The sequence below is a fragment of the Moschus berezovskii genome, chromosome 1, assembly GCF_049115385.1.
Source record: "Moschus berezovskii isolate FMDL1 chromosome 1, NW_MosBer_1.0, whole genome shotgun sequence".
Classification (NCBI taxonomy): Eukaryota; Metazoa; Chordata; class Mammalia; order Artiodactyla; family Moschidae; genus Moschus; species Moschus berezovskii.
The window spans coordinates 150,256,458-150,280,293 of record NC_142460.1 but is presented as its reverse complement, the minus strand read 5'-3'; the positions used below and the strand labels follow the sequence as shown (position 1 = coordinate 150,280,293).

General features: G+C 38.7%; 1 protein-coding gene across 4 annotated transcripts in view; it reads right to left on the bottom strand.

Annotated features, from left to right (window-relative positions):
* Positions 1 to 248: 248 nt before the first annotated feature.
* GK5 (glycerol kinase 5) overlaps positions 249 to 23,836 on the bottom strand; it is an 80,996-nt gene continuing 57,408 nt past the window's right edge. For 3 of the 4 annotated variants that reach the window (XM_055412432.2, XM_055412448.2, XM_055412439.2), the window contains 5 exons: positions 13,460 to 13,554; positions 7,058 to 7,161; positions 5,922 to 5,981; positions 5,205 to 5,338; positions 249 to 1,985 (listed from right to left, as the gene is read on the bottom strand). In XM_055412432.2, the coding sequence (XP_055268407.2) occupies positions 1,840 to 1,985; positions 5,205 to 5,338; positions 5,922 to 5,981; positions 7,058 to 7,161; positions 13,460 to 13,554 (539 nt within the window). In that variant the 3' untranslated portion in view covers positions 249 to 1,839. The other variant, XM_088840095.1, reaches the window with a different exon arrangement.

Below are 23,836 nucleotides of genomic sequence, written 5' to 3'. Positions count from 1 at the left end.
CATATGGAAAATAAACAGCCAATGGGAATTTGCTGTACAACTTGGGACTCAAACTGGGGCTCTATATCAACTTAGAGGGGTGGGATGGGGAGGGAGAGGGGAGGGAGATTCCAAAGGGAGGGGACATATGTATATCTATGGTTGATTCATGTTGATGTCTGGCAGAAACCAACACAATTCTGTAAAGCAATTATCCTTTAATTAAAAAAGAAATGAATTTAAAATTTAAAAAAGAAAGAAAAAAAATAGAGAGTCACTTCTTTAATTACATTATTATCTAGCAGCTAGTTCTGTAACTGTAGGATTTTATGTGATAAAGCCTGACTAAGAGGGAAATACATTATTGCTACAAATCTAAAAGGAACTCGGCATGGGGTGAGAAAGGAGGGAGGTCAAAGAGGAAGGGGATATATGTATATATGTATACAGACAGCTGATTCACTTCGTTGTACAGCAGAAACTAACAACATTGTAAATCAATTATATTTAATTGATCATTGTAATCAATTTAAAAAAAAAGGAACCCAATCCATAAGTAGGGAGGGGCAAATAACATGACAACATCCTGGAAGGTGATCAACTTGTCTTAGGACGATTTTACACCTGGCCTGAAGCTTCTCACAACTCTCACCCCTCTGCCTTGTTTCTCTAAAGAGAGTTTGACAATGGAGACCTCTCCCTGCTCGCCCCCTGTGATCTCTGGCTCAGTGCGTGAGGGGCAGTCACTAGCACAACTGCATTCCCATCCCTGCATTCAGCAGGGATCTTGGTGAGATGAGTAGACTGGACTAAAATAAGACACCAACATACAAGTAAAATACCCCAATTAAGGCAACTCTTGAGTCGCCAATCAGTTAGGGCACTGTCTTCAAAGGACGCTCTGTCAACTAGGCACTTAATAAAAACAAAAGATGTTTACACTAGCATCTCAACAAATAAAGAACAGGAGAAGAAAGGCAAGATTTATATTTACTACCTGCATTTTATAAAAAATGAGATGTTATACTTCAGCCAGAAATTTTTGAAAGAAATGCTATATGAGAAGTATTGAGTTGGCCAAAAAGTTCATTTAGGTTTTTCCATAAAATGTTATGGAAACTTTTGGCCAACCCAGTACTTTCTTGTTCCTTATGAATTGATAAGGATTTGGTTTTATTAACTAAAATTATTTTCTTCAGAGTTTTGCAATATATAAAAAAAGCTCAGATTTTAGTTAAGGGAAAATTAAGGCAGTGCCTTTAAGCTCAATAAAGGAAACAACTGGCCATCAAATAAGCCTATCTGAGAGAGACATATTGAGTTAATATCAGATACAACATTGAACAATTATGGCTTTAAACAAAAAATATTGATGTTTCAAAATTGCACGTTTCCTCAGTCGTTTTCTTTCTTTTTATCTATATGGACTTTGAGTAGCTCACTCAACTTTAAAGAATTAAGGGAACACTTTCCACATCATTTTGGAACAAAACATGAATGATGCTTGACCTGGAACGATTAACTCAGACAGTAAAGAATTACTTTCATTTGGGCTCAGTATAAAATGGAGGAGGGCCCACAAGAGTCAAAACATGGTTGGAAATGGCTAATGTCCTTTGGAATTTGGTACAAAACGAAGATTTAGAAATTCTGAGGTATTGTTGCCTCACCGAGGTTTAGATTTTTTTTTTAATGAGCATTTTGCTTTGTTTTACAAAAAGCAATGTTTTTTCTGTGGTGTTGCAAAGCTCAGGTGAAGTCTTCTCTTGGTCACGGTCGGTCTCACTGTTATTCCTGAGCTTTGTCTCAGTGGCACATCAGGACGATCAGCCCTCCGCGGTTCAGTCATTCCCACCGGTGTTATGTCTTATACCAGTTCATGGAGCGTTTCACGGCTTTCACCCAGTTCCCCATGTTCATTTCATATTCTTGCCATTTCTTCTGGGGCTTGAAAACCATTTCACTTTGCCTCAATTTCTTTAGCTCCTCCTTGTCACTCCAAAACCCTATAGATGAAAAAATTTATTCTCAAGTTTGAAGGCAAATAACGAGCCCAAAAGTTTACCATGTGACCTGGTACAAAGGTAAACAGTCACTACTTTAAAACACAATTCAAAATTTTCATTGCTTTGAACTTTGTTAGGTTGACTATCCCTGGGTATAATATACACTAGGATTTAACAAAAATCTTTTGGTTTCTAACTAGCAGAGTAATTTCTGTATGAAAGGGTACCAAATCATTTCTAGAACAACCATACCTTGCCATCATTTAATTTATGACTAGCTATTAAGAAAGAAAACAAAAAAAAAAAACCCAAGTAAGAAATAGTATACTTTCTTTTTATACAATTCTTTAAAAAAGATAAGATTTTTTTCGGCCATGCTGCTCACCTTGCACAGGACCTTAATTCCCTGACCGGGGATTGAACCCGGGCCCATGGCAATGAAAGCACTGAATCCTAACCACTTGACCACCAGGGAATTCCCTAAATTAAGATTTCTATCATATATCTTGGAAGTAAGAAGCAATTCTCTAGGATAAGCACAAAATTCAAAATTGAGAATTATTATAATAAATAGTTTCTTTTTAAAACTATTGCATTTCATGCAAGGCTTTTAAATTCCAGTTCAAGGAGATCTTGCAGTTCTGGCATATACTGTTCTTTACAAAGAGGGACATGTGATTTATAACAAAAAATGGTAAAAATACACATTATGACTATGATCATTCCTAGTCTTAAAAGGTAGGGATCTCCTGTTAATAAACTTGATACATCTCACCTACTCTGAAGTATTAACATAGTTGACAAGTCTCCAAAAGTACAATTTTCTTTTACCAATAAAGCTGACACATAAAATTCTTTCTTCTAACGTTTTCTGTCAGGTCACATTCTATTTACAAAGTCAGCATTTTAGATTGTATTTAGAGATATTAATTTATAGAAGCTATTAAAAGTCTAGAAATAGTTTTTATTAGTATACTACACAACTGGATAATCTAGTCATAAAAATAAATATGTTCTTAAAATTCTTATTTTCAGAATTTGTTATTTACACTTAAAGGCATATATATTTTTAAGAGTTATTTTATTAAATATGTGTTGAACACACCCAGTTTCTGGGTGAATTCTGAAAATACAAAGAATCTACATTGCCTTCATGTCTCAATTTTCTGAGAGAGAATTAATCCAACCAGAAATTTCCAATTTTCTAGGACTTTTCTGGTGGTCCAGTGGCTAACACTCTGCCCTCTCAATGCAGGGGCCTGTATTCGATCCCTGGTCAGGGAACTGACCCGTATGCAGCAACTAAGAGTTCGCATGCCACAATTAAGACCTGAGACTGACACAGCCAAATAAATATAAAATAATCATTATTTAAAAACAAAAAAGAATTTTCAGATTTTCCAAGAAGGTAAAACTGCTCCCTATAGCTAGTAAAGTATCTTTGTTTGGAAATTAAATACAGATGAAGTAAATACCATTCAAGCCACTATGTTACATGTGAGAATAATTTGCCTGTGTTTTTTATTTAATAGTAGTGTGTGCTCAGTCGTGTCCAACTCTTTGCTATACCACAGATTGTAGCCGCTTCAAGAGAATCTGACATACTTAGTTTCATATGGTGATAAGTGTAGAACAATTTGATTAAACTTACAAACAATACTGGAATGCTTATGAGCACTTGGCTTAATGTAATGATAAGCTTAATTTATCCAATTTTCAAGAGTACATACTTACAACATTTTTCTTGTTATATATAGTTCTAAGTTTGCTCAGCTAGGCATGTGAAATTATTAAAAGCAACATCAATGATATTAAACTTAAGAGTTGAACTATAAAGGAACTTAAATTTTTGAATGACAATGATAGTTTAAGGGAAAGTTATTTTCTCCAACTTGAATTAATCAAACATCAACCAATGAACAAATGAAAGTGACTGTTTCAATTTTATTCCAAGAAAACAGATTTTTAGTAGAATAAAGATTAAGATGACCTTAATTTGATTTGATGCTTTTTGGGTCCATAACTTTAAATAATAAATAATAGCCTAAACTTTTAAGTGTAAGATATCTTGTTTTGTACAACTGCTCCTCCCTTCCATATAGGAACACAGGAAAACACTCCCAGAGTCTCAAGCATCATCCTGCTCCCTAGGAACCCTCTAATTGACCTCCCAACTAATTAGTGAAAACATTAATTGCCAAAACAATCTGTTCAAATGTAGATCTATCCATATCCTTCTGCTTAAAATTCTTCAGTGGCTCACCAATGCATTCAGGATCAAATCTAAACTCCTCTTTTTGAAGAGGCACTGTGACGGGACATATCTGTATCTCCCCAGCCTCCCCTCTTGCTCTCATTCTATCAGCACCAGAATGGGCCAGGACCTTTGCACGAACTGCCTTCACTATTGGACCACTCACCCGCTATTCTCTCGTCACCTGGCTGTGTGCTAATCCCTTCAAAACTGAACTACACAGGTCTCCTCTGGGAAAACCTACACCTATTGCCTCATACTGCGGCTATTCACTGGGTTTATCACATAATAATGGGTTGGTTTGCCTGAGTGCTCCCAATGGAGACTCCCATAACTGGGACTATGTCATTTACACTTTAGTCCCAGCAGTGACTGTGGTAGCAGGAACTAGACAAATGTTCAACAAGTAGTAGAATAAAGTGGTTTCTAATACCAAAGATGGCTTCCCTGGTGGCTCAGTGGTAAAGAACCTGCCTGCTAATGCAAGTTCAATCCCTGGGTCAGGAAGATCCCCTTGAGAAGGAAACTGCAACCCACTCCAGTATTCTTGCCTGGGAAATCCCATGGATAGAGGAGCCGGCAGACTACAGTCCATGGGGTTGCAAAAGAGTCGGATAGGACTTAGCAGCTAAACAAGGATAATGCCAAAGACAAGTTTATCTAATCAGAAAGTTTACCCAGAGAGACTCCCAAGCTAAAGACCAGAGCAGCTGAGAATTAATTTTCCTGGCCTCATACTTCTCACTGAAGGAGAGCAGCAAGAACGGAAGAGGTGCAGCTAGACCCACCATAGAAGAGTATAGGTCATAGGAGTATTTTATGAGTGAAGGGCACGCATGTATGGAGTATATGGCTGCCAAGGCTTTCCAGATCTTTGGTGTAATTTTGTGCTTTGAGAGGAGAAATGCTATCTGTAAGAAATGGCTTTGCAAGACAGTTCTCATTTTCATAAAACCCACACATACCAACAGCAAGGCCAGCTAGAGAAGCTGCACCTAAGCATGACATATCAATGTGGACGGGTCTGTCTATAGTCTCATTAATCAGGTCTGAAGTCATCTGCATAACAAAACTGTTCTTACAAACTCCTCCATCTGCCCTGTAGGGAGCAAGACATGGGAGATAAATTACTGAAACAAAAGCATAAAAACATTATTATTCTTTTTAAAAGAGATCCACACATTTTTGTTTAGATCCTTGATTTTAAAGTTTAACTTTTTAATTCCAAAATTATATCACTTAGCATTGACCTGAAGATCACAATTTTTAAACATTTTCCTTGTGCCTGCCATCAATTTTCCCACCTGCCCAGCTTGTCCTGGGACTAGTGACCAAGTGAACGAAGCTAACATAAAAATTCATTTGGACATTCCAGCAAAACATACATGAAGCTTCCACGATAAAAGGATATCCAGACACTCAAAAAAGAAACATTAAAGATTTGTATAATATACATATAGGTGCTAAGAGCCTCTCAAATTCCATATTGGTCTATATTTTCCTTAAATCCAAAATCAGCTTTCCGTCCTCTCCAAATTCCTATGACCAAGAATTTCATTGCAAAGAAGGTAACCATAAGTTCTTTTTGAAATCCTGAATAATCATAATGATGAAAATACCAATAGCAGCTAGCGCTGATTTCTAATTTCTAATGAAATCTCTTAGAAACAAAGTGTACATACCGGATTTTTCTTACAGGAATATGGATCTCTTTCTGCATCATCTCATATAACTGTTTGTTTCTAGTTAAAAAACAAAGAAACTACTTAGAGGCAATTCAAATCATAATAATTTTCTATTTTTTCCAATCTAGAATAGTAAAAACTGTGGTTTTATTTACATGATTTTTATAAAATATGCAAAAGAAAACATTAAATATATTATGCTAACTGGACATCAATAACAGATGCTCAAATAAGCAAGAGATTCAGGGCCTTCTGTTTTTCACTCTGATACAAGAGAACATACTTTTTCTTTCAGAACTGAATTTAATCTATTACCATTCTTGCAAATACAAATGTAAAGCAAGTATCCATTTAATAGGTATGGATGACACACCATAAATGGCATTTTTAAAAAATCATAAAATATCAAAAATAATGATTTTATAATTAGAGAAAATGTGAACATTACAAGTGTTCCATTAGATCCATTCATGACAGTTGCATTCTTAATTTTAATAAGCTATACCTGACCCATAACAAAAAGACCAAAGGGAATATACAGAAAGAATAATCTTGGTGAGTCAATCTTTGAGTATCACAGCATTATTAGTTAGAACTCTCCTTCATGAATGAGAAAACAAAAACTTTTCAAAGTCCAAATTTTGAATTTTTTATTCATAATAAATTGTATATTTTAAAAATCATTCAATTTTCAGATAGCAAATCTAAACTGGTACTATTAACTGTGGGAAAAAAAGAGATGCAAAAAAATAGCAAATAGCAATAAGAACAGATTATATCATATAGTATGAATTAAGAGTCTCATGCTCTACTGGCTGAGCTGCTGCTGCTGCTGCTGCTAAGTCGCTTCAGTCGTGTCCAACTCTGTGCGACCCCATAGACGGCAGCCCACCAGGCTCCGCCATCCCACCAGGCTCCGCCATCCCTGGGATTCTCCAGGCAAGAACACTGGAGTGGGTTGCCATTTCCTTCTCCAAACTGGCTGAGCTAGCTGGGCCATATAAAGTATGAATTAAACTAAAGGTACAAAGAGTTAAAATTAAGAAAAAATTTTAATTTAGTTTAGTAGATATTAATAATAGGAAATAGCAATACTGTATGAGGAGGGGATAGTTTAGGGCAGGTTCTGGTACCTGAAAGCTATAGACTCCAATATTGCTCGAACAAGGTGGTATTTATTGGTGGAAGGCTTCAAACCCATAAAAGAGGCACATGCACACGGGTCATTTAATGGAGCCTAAAGTAAGAGACAGTAAGAATATATAATTATTGCTCTAAATTATATCTATAGACTTGAAAGTATATTAAAACAATAAAAATATAGCCATTTTAGGAAAAAAAGAATGCTTATTTAGAGACAGTTTTAACATAAACAACAGCCCCCAAATTATGTCAATTATTCAAACAACTTTTTGATAGGACTTAAGCAAGGTTGAGTCACAGATATTAGATTTGTGAGTTGGATCTTCTGTTTGCACCTGTACAAAGAAAAGGGTTTGAAGCCCAGAGTAATAAACTATGAAATGCTTAGCTAGATACATGAGGAAAATGAAAAGCAATGCTAATATTTCCCCTTTTCTCCAACTGTAAAGTGTTTAAACTGAAATTGTCTACTAAGTAGAAAGGCTTTTTGAAGATACTAAGTTAAGACTTCAATAAAACTACAATGCAAAAATGTGTTTTTCAGTGTCATAATTTATATCCAATATAGTGTCAGACTTTCAAACTGAACTCTATTTCTTAGTTTATATAGTATTATTGACTAACATCAGAAATGACTCAACCTAACATTTGCCTTGAAAAGGCCATAATCTTGAGCTGGAATTATGCATTCATCAGATGAAGTTTGTACTCATCTTTGCATCGCCAGAAATGCAAGACGATTCTGAGACAGGAAACTGAAACACAAAGCTCCCTGTCAGAGCTTGCCATCTCTGAAGGAAACAGGCAGAACAGTTCCAAAACACCTACACAAGGTCATGATAGAGGGACAGGCTGGGGCTGTCAGGAAACAACGGTGCCCAGAAGCACCTTCTAACTTCAGGGCCTGACACACCTTTACCTGGAAAACTTTCTACCACACCTTCTACTAGTTAACCCTACTCCCCTTCCACAATTTGGCTCAGCTTCCTCTGGGAAAACTTCTAATCTCAGAGACTAGATCAGGTCCCCCACCATCCATTTTTTATGGAATCCTGTAACTCCTCATCATATCACGTGCCACAGTTTATCATCACATGTATCTGTGTTTGTTGAAACTTCCTCTTCCCCACTACCCTGTTAGCATCACAGTCAGAAACTCATCTGATGTGTTCACGTGTATCTCTGGGGCCTGGCACTGCACCTGGCCCCCTACAAGGGATCAATACACATCTGCTGAATCCACGAACAAGCAATACTTTTCGTAATGTCTCAACTGAAGAAACTCTGTTTTATGTCTTATCTTTACCATGATCTAGATGTTCCTCCTCCTGTGATTTTATTTTGATAATCTCCCACAATCATTAGTACCTTTTGGTGATTTACACAGTAAAAGTTGACATACAGTAAAGCTGGTCTATATACACAGTAAAACAAAGATGGGTCAGACTCGACCAGCTCAATTAGTCCCTAGCAGCATGCTAGGGCTTCCCTGGTGGCTCAGACGGTAAAAAAATCCACTTCAGTGTGGGAGACCTGGGTTTGATCCCTGGGTTGGAAAGACCCTCTAGAGGAGGACATGGTAACCCACTCCAGTATTCTTGCCTGGAGAATCCCCATGGACAGAAGAGCCTGGTGGGCTACAGTCCATGGGGTCGCAAAGAATTGAACACAACTGAGCGACCAAGTACAGCACAGTATGCTATTTTTTTATTTTTATTTTTTGGGCACACCACGTGGCTTGTGGGATTTCAGTTCCCCCACCAGGGATTGAACCTACCCCGTGACAGTGAAATTTCCCTGGACTGTCAGAGAATTCCTTTGCTATGGTTTTTTTCCAATATACCACATAAAATCTTGACAGAACTGGCCTGAAATCACTTTTGTACAAATAGCTATGAACATATTTTACCATTAGTAATAAGCCAACTTGAGGGGTTATAAATTCCATAGAAACCTAAAAATTTCTTTACAGGTTACAACGTCCCTGGCATTTGTTAATCCAAGTGAATCTCTCTTTGGGATGGTAAAACAGGAAAAACAAGGTCCTTTTGAAAGGCCTGGTCACATCTTGCCAGGGCAGACAGCCTCCAGCCACACCTCCAATCTATCACTGCCAAGTCCATCAGGGGAGCTCTCCAGAACCATCAACAGACCAGGAACAACAGGACTCAGCAAAGTTCTGTGTGGTTCCCTGAGCAAAACCAGCAGACTCCTGCCTGGGGCACAGACTACCTGCCCCAGCAGGCCCTTGTCCCCAGCAGAACTTCAGCCTAATTTCCTGGGGACTTGCAGGATGGTTCATGCCACCATGCCTCTTACCCTTGTTAATCTAGACCATAAAAGTAAGTTCCTCTGGATCTAGTTGTCTTAGCATTATAAGAATATTTTATGCTACACCAGGAAACAGCCTGGCAGAGTCAGAATCAGCTGTGTCACTCATTGGCTGTGTGAGGCTGCCGATCTGGGACTTGAAACATGGCTGCTTTAGACAAGGATTCTTGTCCAAAGAATCTTTGCCTGCCAAATGACAGAATGGCTCCAAATCTCAGTTTCCTCAGCTTCAGAATGGAATGATGCAAATATTTTCCACCTTACTGAGTTACTGAGCATTAAATCAGATAACACATGTGAAGAATTTATGACAGTGCCCGAGACACAGTACATATTCACAGGTTAGCTGCCACTACAATTTTTAGTTTAAGATTTTTTTTTTTTTGGATGAGGACCATTTTTAAAGTCTTTATTGATGTGTTACAGTATTGCTTCTAATACTTATGTCTTGGTGTTTTTCTGGCCAGTGAGGCATGTAGCATCTTAGTTCCCTGACCAGGGTTCAAACTCACACACTCTGCACTGGAAGGTGAAGTCCAAATCCCTGAAGCACCAGGGAAGTCCTCTCACAATTTTAATTTTAGTTGTCATTTCTTATTCAAACCCTTCCCACTACTGCTCAATTTCTTCATAACTCTTTCACTATGCTTTCTCAAGATTTCCTTTCATTGTAAATCAACTCCCCTAACCCTTAAGTAACTCTGAGATGTATCTTCCACTGATTTTGTGATTGGTTGCTCTAACAAGCCTGCTCTGGGCTGGACAAATGACTTCAACCACAGCCATTCAGTGGCAAGTCCTCAGGCTTCCATACCCCAGGGCCAGGAGGACACTGTTCCAGTCTCCCATGACCACCGTCAGCCACTATACCTCTGCTGTCAGTGTTTGCTAAGGTCTCTATCAACATCATGCGTTATCCCCCTTTACCCTTCCATGGCTCAGACGTCTCAGTCATCGCAGAACTAGAGGGGGAGTTTACAGCCTCTGCTGGCCACAGGGAGAGGAGGTCTCAGCAAACCACTTGAATCCTTGTCTCAAGCAGCCGTGTTTCAAGTCCCAGTCCCACAGCTAGCACCACAACTGCAGGGCCTGAACACAACTGACTCAAAGTCTACCAAGGCTTGAAAACTCAAGGTAGCCCAATCAGATTTCTCTCCTGGAAATGTGAACGAGGAAACTCTTCAGAGGGAACTGATGGGAAAAGATTGCACAAGGTGGAAGAAGGCTGTATTTATTTCCAAACTGTGAAAAGGCAGAAAGTTGAAGATGAATGACAATAAACAGAAGCTATGAGGAAGAAAGGGTACAGAGCACAGCTGGTAAGGAGAAGAAAAAAGCAGAACCACAGAGAGACAGAAACTACAGAGAAGAACAGTGAGAATTACCAAGTCAGCTGCTAACTCCTCTCCATTCCCAGTGCTCAGGAGTGTGTGGATAGACAGCTCCTCTTGGGGGAGTGGAGGTAAGCAAGCCCGTTCTTTGCAAATCTAAGAACCCTCACTGGAGTGTGCCTAATCATCTGCTGAAGACTGGCACTTAGCTCAAGGTCCTGTCCACCCTACTATGTACGGCCAACGTCACAGTAACTCTAGCATCAAGTAAATGATGACTGATGCTTGCCTCTGATACCTGTGAGGGATGCTCTAGTTTAGCATCCCCCTCCCTAGACAAAGCCACAGTGGCTGCATCAATCAGTGCCATCCAGCATACAACCCCATGCTCTAGCCCCTCTGGCCCATTCCCTACTGTGGCGGTCCCACAAGTTCATCTGTCCGTGAAGTTCCTCCAACGCCCCTTTCTCTGACACCCCTGAGGTTATTAGGAGCCTTTAATATCCTGCCTTCCACTATCCGCAGTTGTAACCGTATTCTAAAATCAAAGGCAGTATCACAGATACATGACCCTTCCTTCCTTCCATTCTCCTAGCCTGCATTTTCTTTAGTTGTTGATGCTGGCAGCTTATAAGTGATCTCCCCACTATTTTCCGAACAGCTTAGTATCAACGCACTACTGTTGTTTGAATTAACTTTCAGTTTCCAATTCAGAGTTTCATTTTACATTAATAAATAACTGTCCTTTGATCCTCCCCCACCCCACCTCAACACATGGCCAGGTTACACGCATGGCAGGACAGGGATACTTTGTGAGCAACACAAAATTAAAAACCATATGAGTGATAGTGTTGTCTAATCTTTAGGACTCTAGCATTACTTTGGGGCTTTTAATTATATATTTCATATTATTTTCACAGGGACATGAATTGGTAGAGAAGCTAAAGACAGAGCTGCCAAGACAGTAACAGCAAGGTCCCACAGCACGTTTTTCAAAAAGGGAAGGATCCACAGTCAACTAATTAAACTCTCCCTTTGCTGATGACAACTCTTCATCTAACCTTCCCCCTTAAACCTCAATCAAATATTCTGCACTCCCTGTCCTAGCATGGATGACCATCAGGTGCCTTGCAGTGCTTTGAAGAAGATGCAATGCAATCTCCATATGTAGTCTATAACCTCTTAGTCTCTTAGGATAAAATATACAGAAGGAAATTATCACAGATATTAAAATAATGCTTGTTTAAAACTCTAGTTTGAAAATATGGTAATTTTAGGGATTTAAAACTACCCTGGATCTAATTCTATCTAATTATTTTTCACAAGGTTCTATATTATATTATCCAAACTTTTATTTTGTTTTGTTTTATGTTTTCTGGGCTATGATGCATGGCATACAGGATATTAGTTTCCCGGTCAGGGATTGAACCCATGCCCCTCGCACTGGAAGTGGGGAGTCTTAACCACTGGACTGCCAAGGGAGTCCCCATCCAAACTTTTAAATTTGGGGTTTCTTGTAACTGATTGCTTGAGTACGGAATAGACTAGAAGGAGGAGAAACTTATTTTTAGAAAGAGAAAATATTTAGTGGGGAGATTTAGAGGAGTATTAAAAGGACTAACTCTACCTCCCCACCCCCAAAAGGAATTTTGTTTATATAATACTACACCTGGAAACAGTTTTTAAAAGTCTTTGTAACAATATGCTAAAATTAGAGACAGTATCACAGATCTTTCAATTAAATACAAAATTAAATATTATAAAATCAAGCCTTTTACTGAGTTCACTTTTTAGTTAGGCAAAGTAACCAACATTCAACACCACAACAATTAACCAAAAGAAATTCTGATTAAAAAAAAAGTTAATGAAACTTATAAACAACTGAAAAATATTGGTGTAGTATATACCTTAACATTAGTTTTCTAATTCTCAGTAGAATACCTCCTCTAAGTAAAGAATACCAATTTACTGATCTATTTTCCCCCACTGAGAAATGGCTATTTTTGGTCATGATAAAGTAACCATGGGTCTTATGTAAAAGTTGTATAATAAACCTGCCAACTTTTAGTTTCCACAGAGATGGAATTCTGAGCAGAAACCAGAAGAATTTGCTCTTCCCTCTTGTGGAATTCATGCCAGATCAAAATGCAACTTCTGAGATTTCCCTGATGGTCCAGTGGTATAGACTGTGCTTCCAATGCAGGGGGCACAGGTTCAACCCTGGTTGGGGAACTAAGATCCTTCATGCAACATGGTGCAGCCAAAAATAAAAAGAAATAAAACAGTTTAAAAAAAAAAAACACACTGTAACAAACTTAAAGCTTGATAATCATTAAAGAAAAAACACAATTTCTCAGCCCTAGAAAGTACCTTTGCCCCCTTAGTTTTGTTCAGTGCTCACAGTTTCAGGTAAGGGAACGGCAGATATATAATATTAAGTGTGAGTAAGAAGAGGGAAGGGGATTCCCAGGTGGCTCAGCAATAAAGAATATGCCTGCAATGCAGGAAACACTGATACTCGAGTTCAGTCCCGGGGGTGGGAAGATCCCGTGGGGGAGGAAGTGGCAACCCACTCCAGTATTCTTGCCAAGATAATTTCATGGACTGAGGAGCCTAATGCGCTACAGTCCATGGGCTACAAAAGAGTCAGACATGAATGAGCAACCAAATAGCAAAACAACAAGAAAAGGGAAATGTTTGTAATTGCAATTAACTTAAAAATAAAAATACCTGCAATCCACTAAAAGACGGAACAAAATAAACTCCTTCAGAATCTTCCAAGCTTTTGGCCATTTTTTCAGTTTCAGCAGCATCTGTGAACAGATCTGCAAAAACAAAAACAAACAACAACCAAAAAAAACCCTAAAACAAAACGAAGAGGTTGGGGAGGGACAAACAGAATCATGCTACATGACTAGTATTCACCTGCATCAACATTTATTACAAATATTATGTGAAAGGTTGCTCACTTAAAAGGGTCAACAAAAAGGCAAGCAGCTCCAGTGTTATGTGGGTTCTCCCACTGCAAAGGTTTACAGCCCATGGAAGGAGTAAGAGAAACAGAGGACCCTCATAGATGGGCTTTGTATGAGCAGGCCTTAGTTTTTCATTTAAATATATTTGGGCTGATTAAAAATCAATTCTATGTGTTTTTTGGCATTAAAAAAAATATTCCCCTGAAGATAACACTCATTCTAGTTTTCTGATGAAAAGGTCTGCTACTATAACGACTAGAAGAGTCAACCATATTAACCTATAACAACTAAGAGAGTCAACTGAAGAGCTATTCTATCTAATGAGTTCTATAAAGGGCTGGTAACACATATACTAAAAGTCAATCTTTATAAAACAAACAAAAATAAGTCAAGATCTAATTTAGTATACTTTTTTACTGAAGTATATAATACAGGAAGATGAACACAGGAAACAAACAGGTCCTAGGTACACAGCTGGAAGAACTTTCAGTGTGGATACACTCAGGAAGACAACACCAAGATCAAGACACCACTTGCTTTGGTTCAACAACACACTTGTGAGCTTCCTTCATTTTGCTACAAGCAGCTGTACTTCACTCATTCTCACGGCTGTATCATATTCCACTCTCACCAAACACAACTCATTCAATTGTTCTACAGCTGACATATATATAGGGAGTTTCCAGTTTTTGGCTAATATAAACAGGCCACTTTAAATACACATGTATCTTCCTTTTGGTAAGTATATGTACATATTTCTGGTTGTTATATACCAAGGGATGGAACTGCGAGTCCTAGGATTTTCACGTTTACACTAGCTTTAGCAGACATTGGCAAATCATTTTCCAAAGTGGATTTTTTTTCAAACCAATTTAAGGCTCCTGTCAACCATATGAGAGTTCCAGTTACTCTATATTCTTACTAACAACTGATACTGTCTATAGTTTTCATTTTCACTATTAGTTGGAATTGCACAATAGCTTGATTTCTTACTTCTCTGTTAACTAATGAAATTGAAATATTTTTCACTGGCCATTTGGATACATTTGTTTGTAAAGTGACTCCTGAATAAGCATGTGAGAATGACAGCATAGATCATATGAAAAGGATCAGGATTTGGTTGTAATAAATATTGTTGGCCTCACACAGTAATAATGAAAAATTTATTAAAGACAAGAAGATTAAGGAATATTTATGATAAAACTACAATGCAGGAAATGCATGTTCAATCCCTGGGTTGAGAAGATCCCCTGGAGAAGGAAATGGGAACCCACTCTCCAGTATATTTGACTAGGAAAACCCATGCACAGAGGACCCTGGTGGGCTATGGTCCATGGGGCTGCAAAGAGTCGGACATGACTGAGCATGCATGCATGTGTGATAAAACTAACATTAATATGAACTGCTCAATAATTATTGCAAATTTTACTCAAAATGAGTTATTTAGATCCATGTTACATTCATTTGTTCAAAATGTCCAGATAACACTTCAAAAACTAATATATAAGGAGAAAATACTGCTCTTAAAATCTATATATTTAAGAAATCATGTCCAAATGTCTTACTTCTAAAATCAAGGTGTGGAAACTATACTAAATGGCTGGTTTGAGGAAAGATTTTGGTAACAGACAAGGAAACAGGGGGAAAAAAATCTAGTTTTTTCACATTCTTTACTGGTTATTCTGTTCTTGCTTGAGGAATTTCTCTAAATAATCTTCTACTTAAACTGTTCTCATATGAGCTTCTTGACGGCAAGTCTTTAGGAGTAAACAGACTTCACTCAGACTCTCCCAGTGAATGCAACTAAGAAGCCTGGATGAAATCCTGGATGGATTACAGCAGAGTTATCTGAGCACGCAAAAGAATAAGCAGGCAGTCCAACCAGGGAACTGTGACTACCACCAAACCGGCAGTGAGTTTCCTCTTTTTAATTTTCTCTGATATCTCCTGTCCAAGAGCCAGGGACAGTGTGAAACCTGAAACTTGGGTCTGCACACTGGGAGTAATCATAAGAGCTTCTGAAGAAGCCCTCTCTTTCTGATTGGAGGAGGAGGAGGAGTCAGGGGTCTCCTACAGAACAGAGAGTGGGGAAATAATCCCCTTGTTCTTGTTTTTTGAATAATTTTTCATTCTACCTGAGAGAGAAAAAACATTGTATTTTCAAGTTTTTGCAAAAACAAACAGGAGAGGTAAATAAAAAAACAATGAAGTGACTCCCTACAAGGGGTAGGAAGACAGGATGAAGGGATAGGAGAGGGTGTCAACTGATCCTTTTATGAATTTTACTTAGAAATCACATTAAAATTCTACATTTTAAAAAAGGTGCTCAAAAACGATGCAGCGGGGAAAACTAAAAATGAATGATAACAAAAACAAATAAATCCGATTCTTTTCAAATTAATAACTTAGTGAAGGCAGAAGAAAAAGAATTAATCCAAGTAAACTTGAATAGCATGGTATGACCATATACGCTTACTATAAAGAAAAAAAAAACAACTCTGCAAACAATCTTGAATGCTGTTTGTTGCAGTGGTATGGGTATAGTAATTCAAATTCTTTGGTGTATATTTAAAGATTGAGCAAATGAGAACATAATATTGTGTTGGGAGCTAGGGTTCTCAATGTGGAAAAAGGGAGATAAAAATATAAAACAGGGGCCCTTCTCTCGTACACACACACATTTCTACATTTCTAGCTCTAGCCATTGTTCTTATATATTTTTAAAATTTTTCTTAATTTATGAAACTGTATACTTTACTTATTTATTTTGGGGGGCGGCACCCCTTGGCACGTGAGATCTTAGTTTCCCAACCATGGATTGAATCCAGGTCCTCCCAGTAAAAGTGTGTCCTAACCACTGGACCACTAGAGAATTCCCTCAGTCATTGGTTTTAAATACCATTTCCCCCTAAAAGGAGGCAGGACTCACTGGAAAACTTGATGGCAGATACAAAAAACACAAAATGAACTTATCATGTTGTGCCAGAAATTAAGAAAATGCTAAAAAAAAAAAAGAATACAGATAGACATGTCTAAGACATGGAGGCCAGTCTGAGGAGATTTTTACCGACCAAATCTGGGACTATTGAGAATGAAAACAAATAAGAAAGAACTAGAAGAGTTATAACCTGCTGAATAAAATAAGAAACCATTCGTTTATATCAATAACAGAGGAAATGGAGGGCTCTTCCTAATATAACAACAGAATGTTAACTAATAAACAGAGTGGAAAATGGAATGAGAAAATACCATTTTCTAAGCCATCACAGTGAAGACTGATCCAGGTATGAAATATCAATGAAACCTGAATTTAGGGGGTGGGGGAAGTTTGGTGAAAAATGGGATATCACCTAATCGCAAATTATCTATCTACATATTACTTATGACAAAAAAAATAGTAATTATACAGCAGAGAAAAAAATATCTTAAGCATGTGAACAAAATTAACAGAACCAAAACAGGAGTAAGGGACATTCTGCATCTCTGTATTCTGAGAAAGACACATTATCATTTATTTATAATTTCAGCCTAAATACATTTCCTAGATCTAGACATGAAAGGGCTTTCCAGGTCGCATTAGGGGTAAAGAACCTGCCTGCCAATGCAGGAGACATAAGAGACTTGGGTTTGATTCCGGGGTCGGGAAGATCCCCTGGAGGAAGGCATGGTAACCCACTCTAGTATTCTTACCTGGAGAGTCCCCATGGACAAACAAGCCTGGCAGGCTACAGTCCATGGGGTCGTAAAGACATGAAAAATCCAAACTGAGGGACATTATAGAAAATAACTGACATTCTTCAAAAATATCAGTGGCATGAAAAACAAAGCAAAGCTGAGGAAACTGTTCTAGATTAAAGGAAATTATAAACAATCCTTGGCTTTCCTGGTGGCTCAGACCCTAAAGAATCTGCCTGCAATGCAGGAGACGCGTATTTGATCCCTGGGTCAGGAAGATCCCCTGGAGAATGGAATGGCTACCCATTCCACTATTCTTGCCTGGAAAATCCCATGGACAAAGGAGCCTGGAGAGCTAGAGTAAATGGGGTCGCAAAGAATCAGACACGACTGAGTGACTAAAACACACACATGCATAAGCAATCCTGGACTGGATTCTGTAGTGGAAAAAATTGCCATGAACGACAGGATTGGGACATATGACAAAATTAGAATGTAGACTGTAAATCTGATGAAAGTACTGGACCCAGTGTTAAATTTTCTGAAGTTAATAATCCCACTTGAGGGATTCTTGTTCTTGGGAAGATAATATTCCTAAGAATATTAGGAAGAGGAGAATATTAGTAAGAGGATATTCTTGTTCTTAGGAAATAACACAGTGAAATACTACAGGAAAAGGAGTAAGATACATGCAATCTATTACCAAAGAGCTGAGAAAATTACATAGATATTTACCTATTTTATAGCATATTGGGGGTTTTGCTGGTGACTCAGTGGTAAAAGGAGAAGGCAATGGCAAGCCACTCCAGTACTCTTGCCTAGAAAATCCCATGGATGGAGGAGCCTGGTAGGCTGCAGTCCATGGGGTTGCTAAGGGTCAGATACGACTGAGCGACTTCACTTTCACTTTTCACTTTCACACATTGGAGAAGGAAATGGCAACCCACTCCAGTGTTCTTGCCTGGAGAATCCCAGGGATGGGGGAGCCTGGTGGGCTTCCATCTGTGGGGTCACACAGAGTCGGACACGACTGAAGTGACTTAGCAGCAGCAGCAGCAGCAGTGGTAAAAAATGCACCTGCCAATACTGGGTATGAGGATTTGATCCCTGGGTCAGGAAAAGTCCCTGGAGAAGGAAATGTCAACCCACTCCATTATTCTTGCCTGGAGAATTTCAAGGACAAAGGAACATGGTGGGCTACAGTCTATGGGGTCACAAAGAGTCAGATATGACTGAGCAACTAAACAACAAGAGCATACTGGATGGAAAGATGAATGGGTGGATGATAGACAGATACAGCAGTCATGGCAAGATGTTGAAACATGGCAAATCTGGGATAAAGGGTATATAAGAATTTTTATACTATTTTTACAATTTTGAAATTATTTCAAAACCAAAAGTTGAAACAGTTCTCATTGTCTCTTCTTTTCCTCTGTCTCTCCATATACATATTTATACCCTGGGTAACTTAGAGATATTTAAAAGAAAAAAAAATAAAAGAGATCAGTTTACCAATTTACTTTTTATTATTCTCTCTCAGTTTCATGATTTGTATACCTTTGTCATTTTTGGCTTAGAAATTTAAAATGCTTCTCTTTATTTGCTTATTTATAAACAAAGTATCATTTTTTAATTTTCTTTTTTATAGAATTACAGTCATTTTCTTTACTTTCTACTATTAAATTATTTCTCCAATGCTTTCCTTGGCCCTATACTACCTTAGAAAAGATTTTCAAATTTCCAAGTGGTTACGTACCATTTAAATACTGTTTTTACTGTTCATTTTCTATTCTAACTGTATTACATAACAAGCTGCGATGTTCCACTCTTGCTTTTCCAAGTATGGCACTGAGAAAAGGATTTGGTGGTGGTTGTTCTTGTGTGTGCTTGTGTGTGTGCGTGTGTGTGTGTGTGTGAGAAAAGGGATTTACACAGATTTGAAACAAACAGAAAACACGTACACTCTGTTGTCTATACTCGATCAACAATTTGCCCCACAAATGACACATCACAGAATTAAAAGCATTCGTGGGAAGGAAGAAAAAAGAATACCATTTTGAAGCATCCAACAGAAATACTACTTTCTTTCGTAGACCAAGCATGAACACACATGAAATCTTTAAGCCTAGCTTAATTATGGGCTCTTGGTATTAAAATCAATTCAATCTCCTAAAAGGATATCAAAAACTATGTTCTTAATGTATGAAAACAAAGTGTTTACATTACAGTAAGAAAACTTAACTCAGTTTGTATAAGAGCAGCTCAAATAAGATAGAAGAGAAGTCTGGCCTGCTATCAGGACAAAATATATTTTTATTTGGAATCACTTTATTTGCATCCTTTGCTTTCTCCATTTTGAGATTTTCTGTTCTAGCTCTTTTGAGTAATTTCTTCAGACAGAACTACTGCAAGGCCAAGACATAGGCCTTCTGCACTTAATCTGAATGTCTTAGTTGGACCCTGGAAAACTGGCTCACTGTTCTTTTTTCTCTGTAACATGTAGATGTAGTTCCACTTTACAAACTTTACAACTAACTTCCATGCTAATCTGATTCTCTCCTCTTTATAAACAAACTATTCTTTCTATCTTGACTCTTTTCTTTATCCTTGAGATTCACACAATTCATCTACCTATGACTGTCTTAGTTTGTACCTTTTTTAACTTGGTAATGGTGGCTCAGAGGTTAAAGCGTCTGCCTCCAAAGCGGAAGACCGGGGTTCGATCCCTGGGTTGGGAAGATCCCCTGGAGAAGGAAACGGTAACCCACTCCAGTATTCTTGCCTGGAGAATCCCATGGACGGAGAAGCCTGGTAGGCTACAGTCCACGGGGTCGCAAAGAGTCGGACACGACTGAGTGACGGAACGGAACAGAAAGCCATTTCACTCTGAAAACGTAGGTCTTTCTTCAGCTCAGGAAAGTTTATTTTCAATTCTCTCTTCAATTTTTCCATTTTCATAATTCTGTTTCTATAATTCCATTTTCATATTCCAGAAAAGAGACGATTATTGGTCACATATTTTTTTCCTCTGATCTTTCCTCTATCAATATGTATCTCACATTTAGTCTGTTGTAGTTTATCGAACTTGGTCACCCTCCTTCAAGGGGCTGTGTATCCTTAAATATTTTGTGTTCTCTTTCAGGTCAGGCTTGTCGGGGCTGGCAGGCAGTGAAAGGTAAGGGAATGTACACCCTTGGCTCTGGGGTTTCTCAAACTATGAGAAAGATCAGGCCTCTCCCTTCAGCCTGCAGGAGGCGTAATCAGACAAATCAGTGTCCATCTCTATCAGGCTCTCCTAGGATGATCAGGCCCAGCTCTTGCTTCTCCATAGCTGAGGGGATCTGCTCTTGGCTCGGCTGGCTCAATCCACAGTGAACATCTATAGCATCCTCAGCAGCCTCTAGAATGCTCACCAGTAACAGTCTGTTGGTGTCTTCTACAGACCCTGGGCCAGCAGAGTCTCCTTGACACCTCAAGGCTTCATTTCTGGCTGGGCAGGCTCCACTCCAGCTGCAGCCATATTTATCTTACTGTTTGTCATCCCAGCAGGAAGCAAGACCATGAACAAAGACACTAGTCACTAGTAACAACATACAACCATTCACCACCACCTAATTAGTTCCTCGAGGAGAGAATGTTTATCTCATCTTCTCGAATGAGAGAGGCTGTTATCTCTCTTGGGAAGATACCCAGAGAGAAGAAATCAGTTTTACTTTATTTCTAGTAAACAAGAGTCCTGGGTAAGTTTCAATGTATGCTCGGAGTCTGATGGGGATTGCCTGGAGCAGGCAGATGTGACATGTAGCAATTAAAAATGAAACTGCTAGGGAAAAATGTCTCCTGACCCACATCACTGGAGGACAACAGAGACGGGAACTGTCTCAGTTGTAGAAAAGAAATACTGCATTCTTTCAGTTCCCTAAATGGCCCTTGCTCCTCTCGCCTCAGGGCCTTCTTCACTGGTCCTCTCTGCTTGGGCTGCTCCTTGACCAGCTGCCTCCCTCATCTGTCCAATCACTCTTGTTCCTCCTTCAGGGCTCAGTTGAAATATCACTTCTTTAAAGAAGCCTTCTGAGTCCCTATACCAGACAAAGCCCTCCCTTTAGAAAAGGATCATTGATTCTATTTATACTTCTCCTTCCTGGTATTTAACACTATATTTTTGGTTGTTTTTTTCCCCAATTATTCATTTAATACACATCTTTCCTGCTAGACTATGACCTTCATGAAGGCAGGAAGTGTCTGTCTTACTCCTAGGTGTCTCCTAGCATGGAGTTCCGGGCTTGTACTTAGCATTCAATTACTTGTTAAGTGAATAATAGCTGGAAGACATAAACATATTTCTAAGATTGAGATACCAAAATAGAACAAAGAGTGAAGGGGAGCAGAGATGGACCAGATGAAAAGGAAAAAGAGATTATCCCACAGGGACTCAAATGGGGCATTTAACATAAGGAGTAAGGGGGGAAAATGAGAGAAAACTGGCCTGTGTAAAGAGATTTCAAAAAAAAAAAAAAATCTAAAAAATGAAGATGGAACTGGCTTAGAAGAGCTTTTACACCTAAGCCTGAAGTGTTCAACCCAGAAAAGGGGTAGAAGGAAGCCACCATTCAGAGTGGAACAAACCAAGAACATCACACAGAGACATAAATGCTCAGAATACACATCTCCAAGAAAATGACCAGGTTACTTAGGCTCTGATACACTGCATTTCTCCTGAAGATAATTCAGTTATTTTTTCTGAATTAATTAATTAATTATAATTAATAATTATATAATCATTTCTATACATTTATATTATTTATATATTGTTATAATTAATTTTATATAATTATAATTAATAATATAATTCAGTTATTAATTCACAGATATTACAGTGAATTCTCTCTTGCTTTCTCCATGATCCAGCGGATGTTGGCAATTTGAGCTCTGGTGCCTCTGCCTTTTCTAAAACCTGCTTGGACATCGGGGAGTTCATGGTTCACATATTGCTGAAGCCTGGCGTGGAGAATTTTGAGCATGACTTTACTAGCGTGTGAGATGAATGCAATTGTGCGGTAGTTTGAGCATTCTTTGGCATTGCCTTTCTTTGGGATTGGAATGAAGACTGACCTTTTCCAGTCCTGTGGCCACTGCTGAGTTTTCCAAATTTGCTGGCATATTGAATGCAGCACTTTCACAGCATCATCTTTCAAGATTTGAAATAGCTCAACTGGAATTCCATCACCTCCACTAGCTTTGTTCGTAGTGATGCTTTCTAAGGCAAAAGCAAGAGAGTTCCAGAAGAGCATCTATTTCTGCTTCATTGATTATGCCAAAGCCGTTGACTGTGTGGATCACAATAAACTGTGGAAAATTCTGAAAGAGACGGGAATACCAGACCACCTGATCTGCCTCTTGACAAACCTGTATGCAGGTCAGGAAGCAACAGTCAGAACTGTACATGGAACAACAGACTGGTTCCAAATAGGAAAAGGAGTACGTCAAGGCTGTATATTGTCACCTTGCTTATTTAACTTATATGCAGAGTACATCATGAGGAACGCTGGGCTGGAAGAAGCACAAGCTGGAATCAAGACTGCTGGGAGAAATATCAATAATCTCAGATATGCAGATGACACCACCCTTATGGCAGAAAGTGAAGAGGAACTCAAAAGCCTCTTGATGAAAGTGAAAGAGGAGAGTGAAAAGGTTGGCTTGAAGCTCAACATTCAGAAAACAAAGATCATGGCATCTGGTCCCATCACTTCATGGGAAATAGATGGAAAAACAGTGGAAACAGTGTCAGACTTTATTTTTTGGGGCTCCAAAATCACTGTAGATGCTGATTGCAGCCATGAAATTAAAAGACGCTTACTCCTTGGAAGGAAAGTTATGACCAACCTTGATAATATATTAAAAAGCAGAGACATTACTTTGCCAACCAAGGTCCGTCTAGTCAAAGCTATGGTTTTTCCCATGGTCATGTATGGATGTGAGAGTTGGACTGTGAAGAAAGCTGATCGCCGAAGAATTGATGCTTTTGAACTGTGGTGTTGGAGAAGACTCTTGAGAGTCCCTTGTACCGCAAGGAGATCCAACCTGTCCATTCTAAGGGAGATCGATCCTGGGTGTTCATTGCAAGGACTGATGCTGAAGCTGAAACTGCAATACTTTGGCCACCTCATGTGACGAGTTGACTCACTGGAAAAGACTCTGATGCTGGGAAAGGTTGGGGGTGGGAGGAGAAGGGGACAACCAAGAATGAGATGGCTGGATGGCATCACCGACTCTGTGGACATGAGTTTGAGTGAACTCTGGGAGTTGGTGATGGACAGGGAGGCCTGGCGTGCTGTGATTCATGGGGTCGCGGAGAGTCAGACACGACTGAGCGACTGAACTGAACTGAACAGTGAATTCTCAGAATAGAAAGAGATATATTAAAATAAAGGTAAACTTTTTGCATGAATTTCAGACA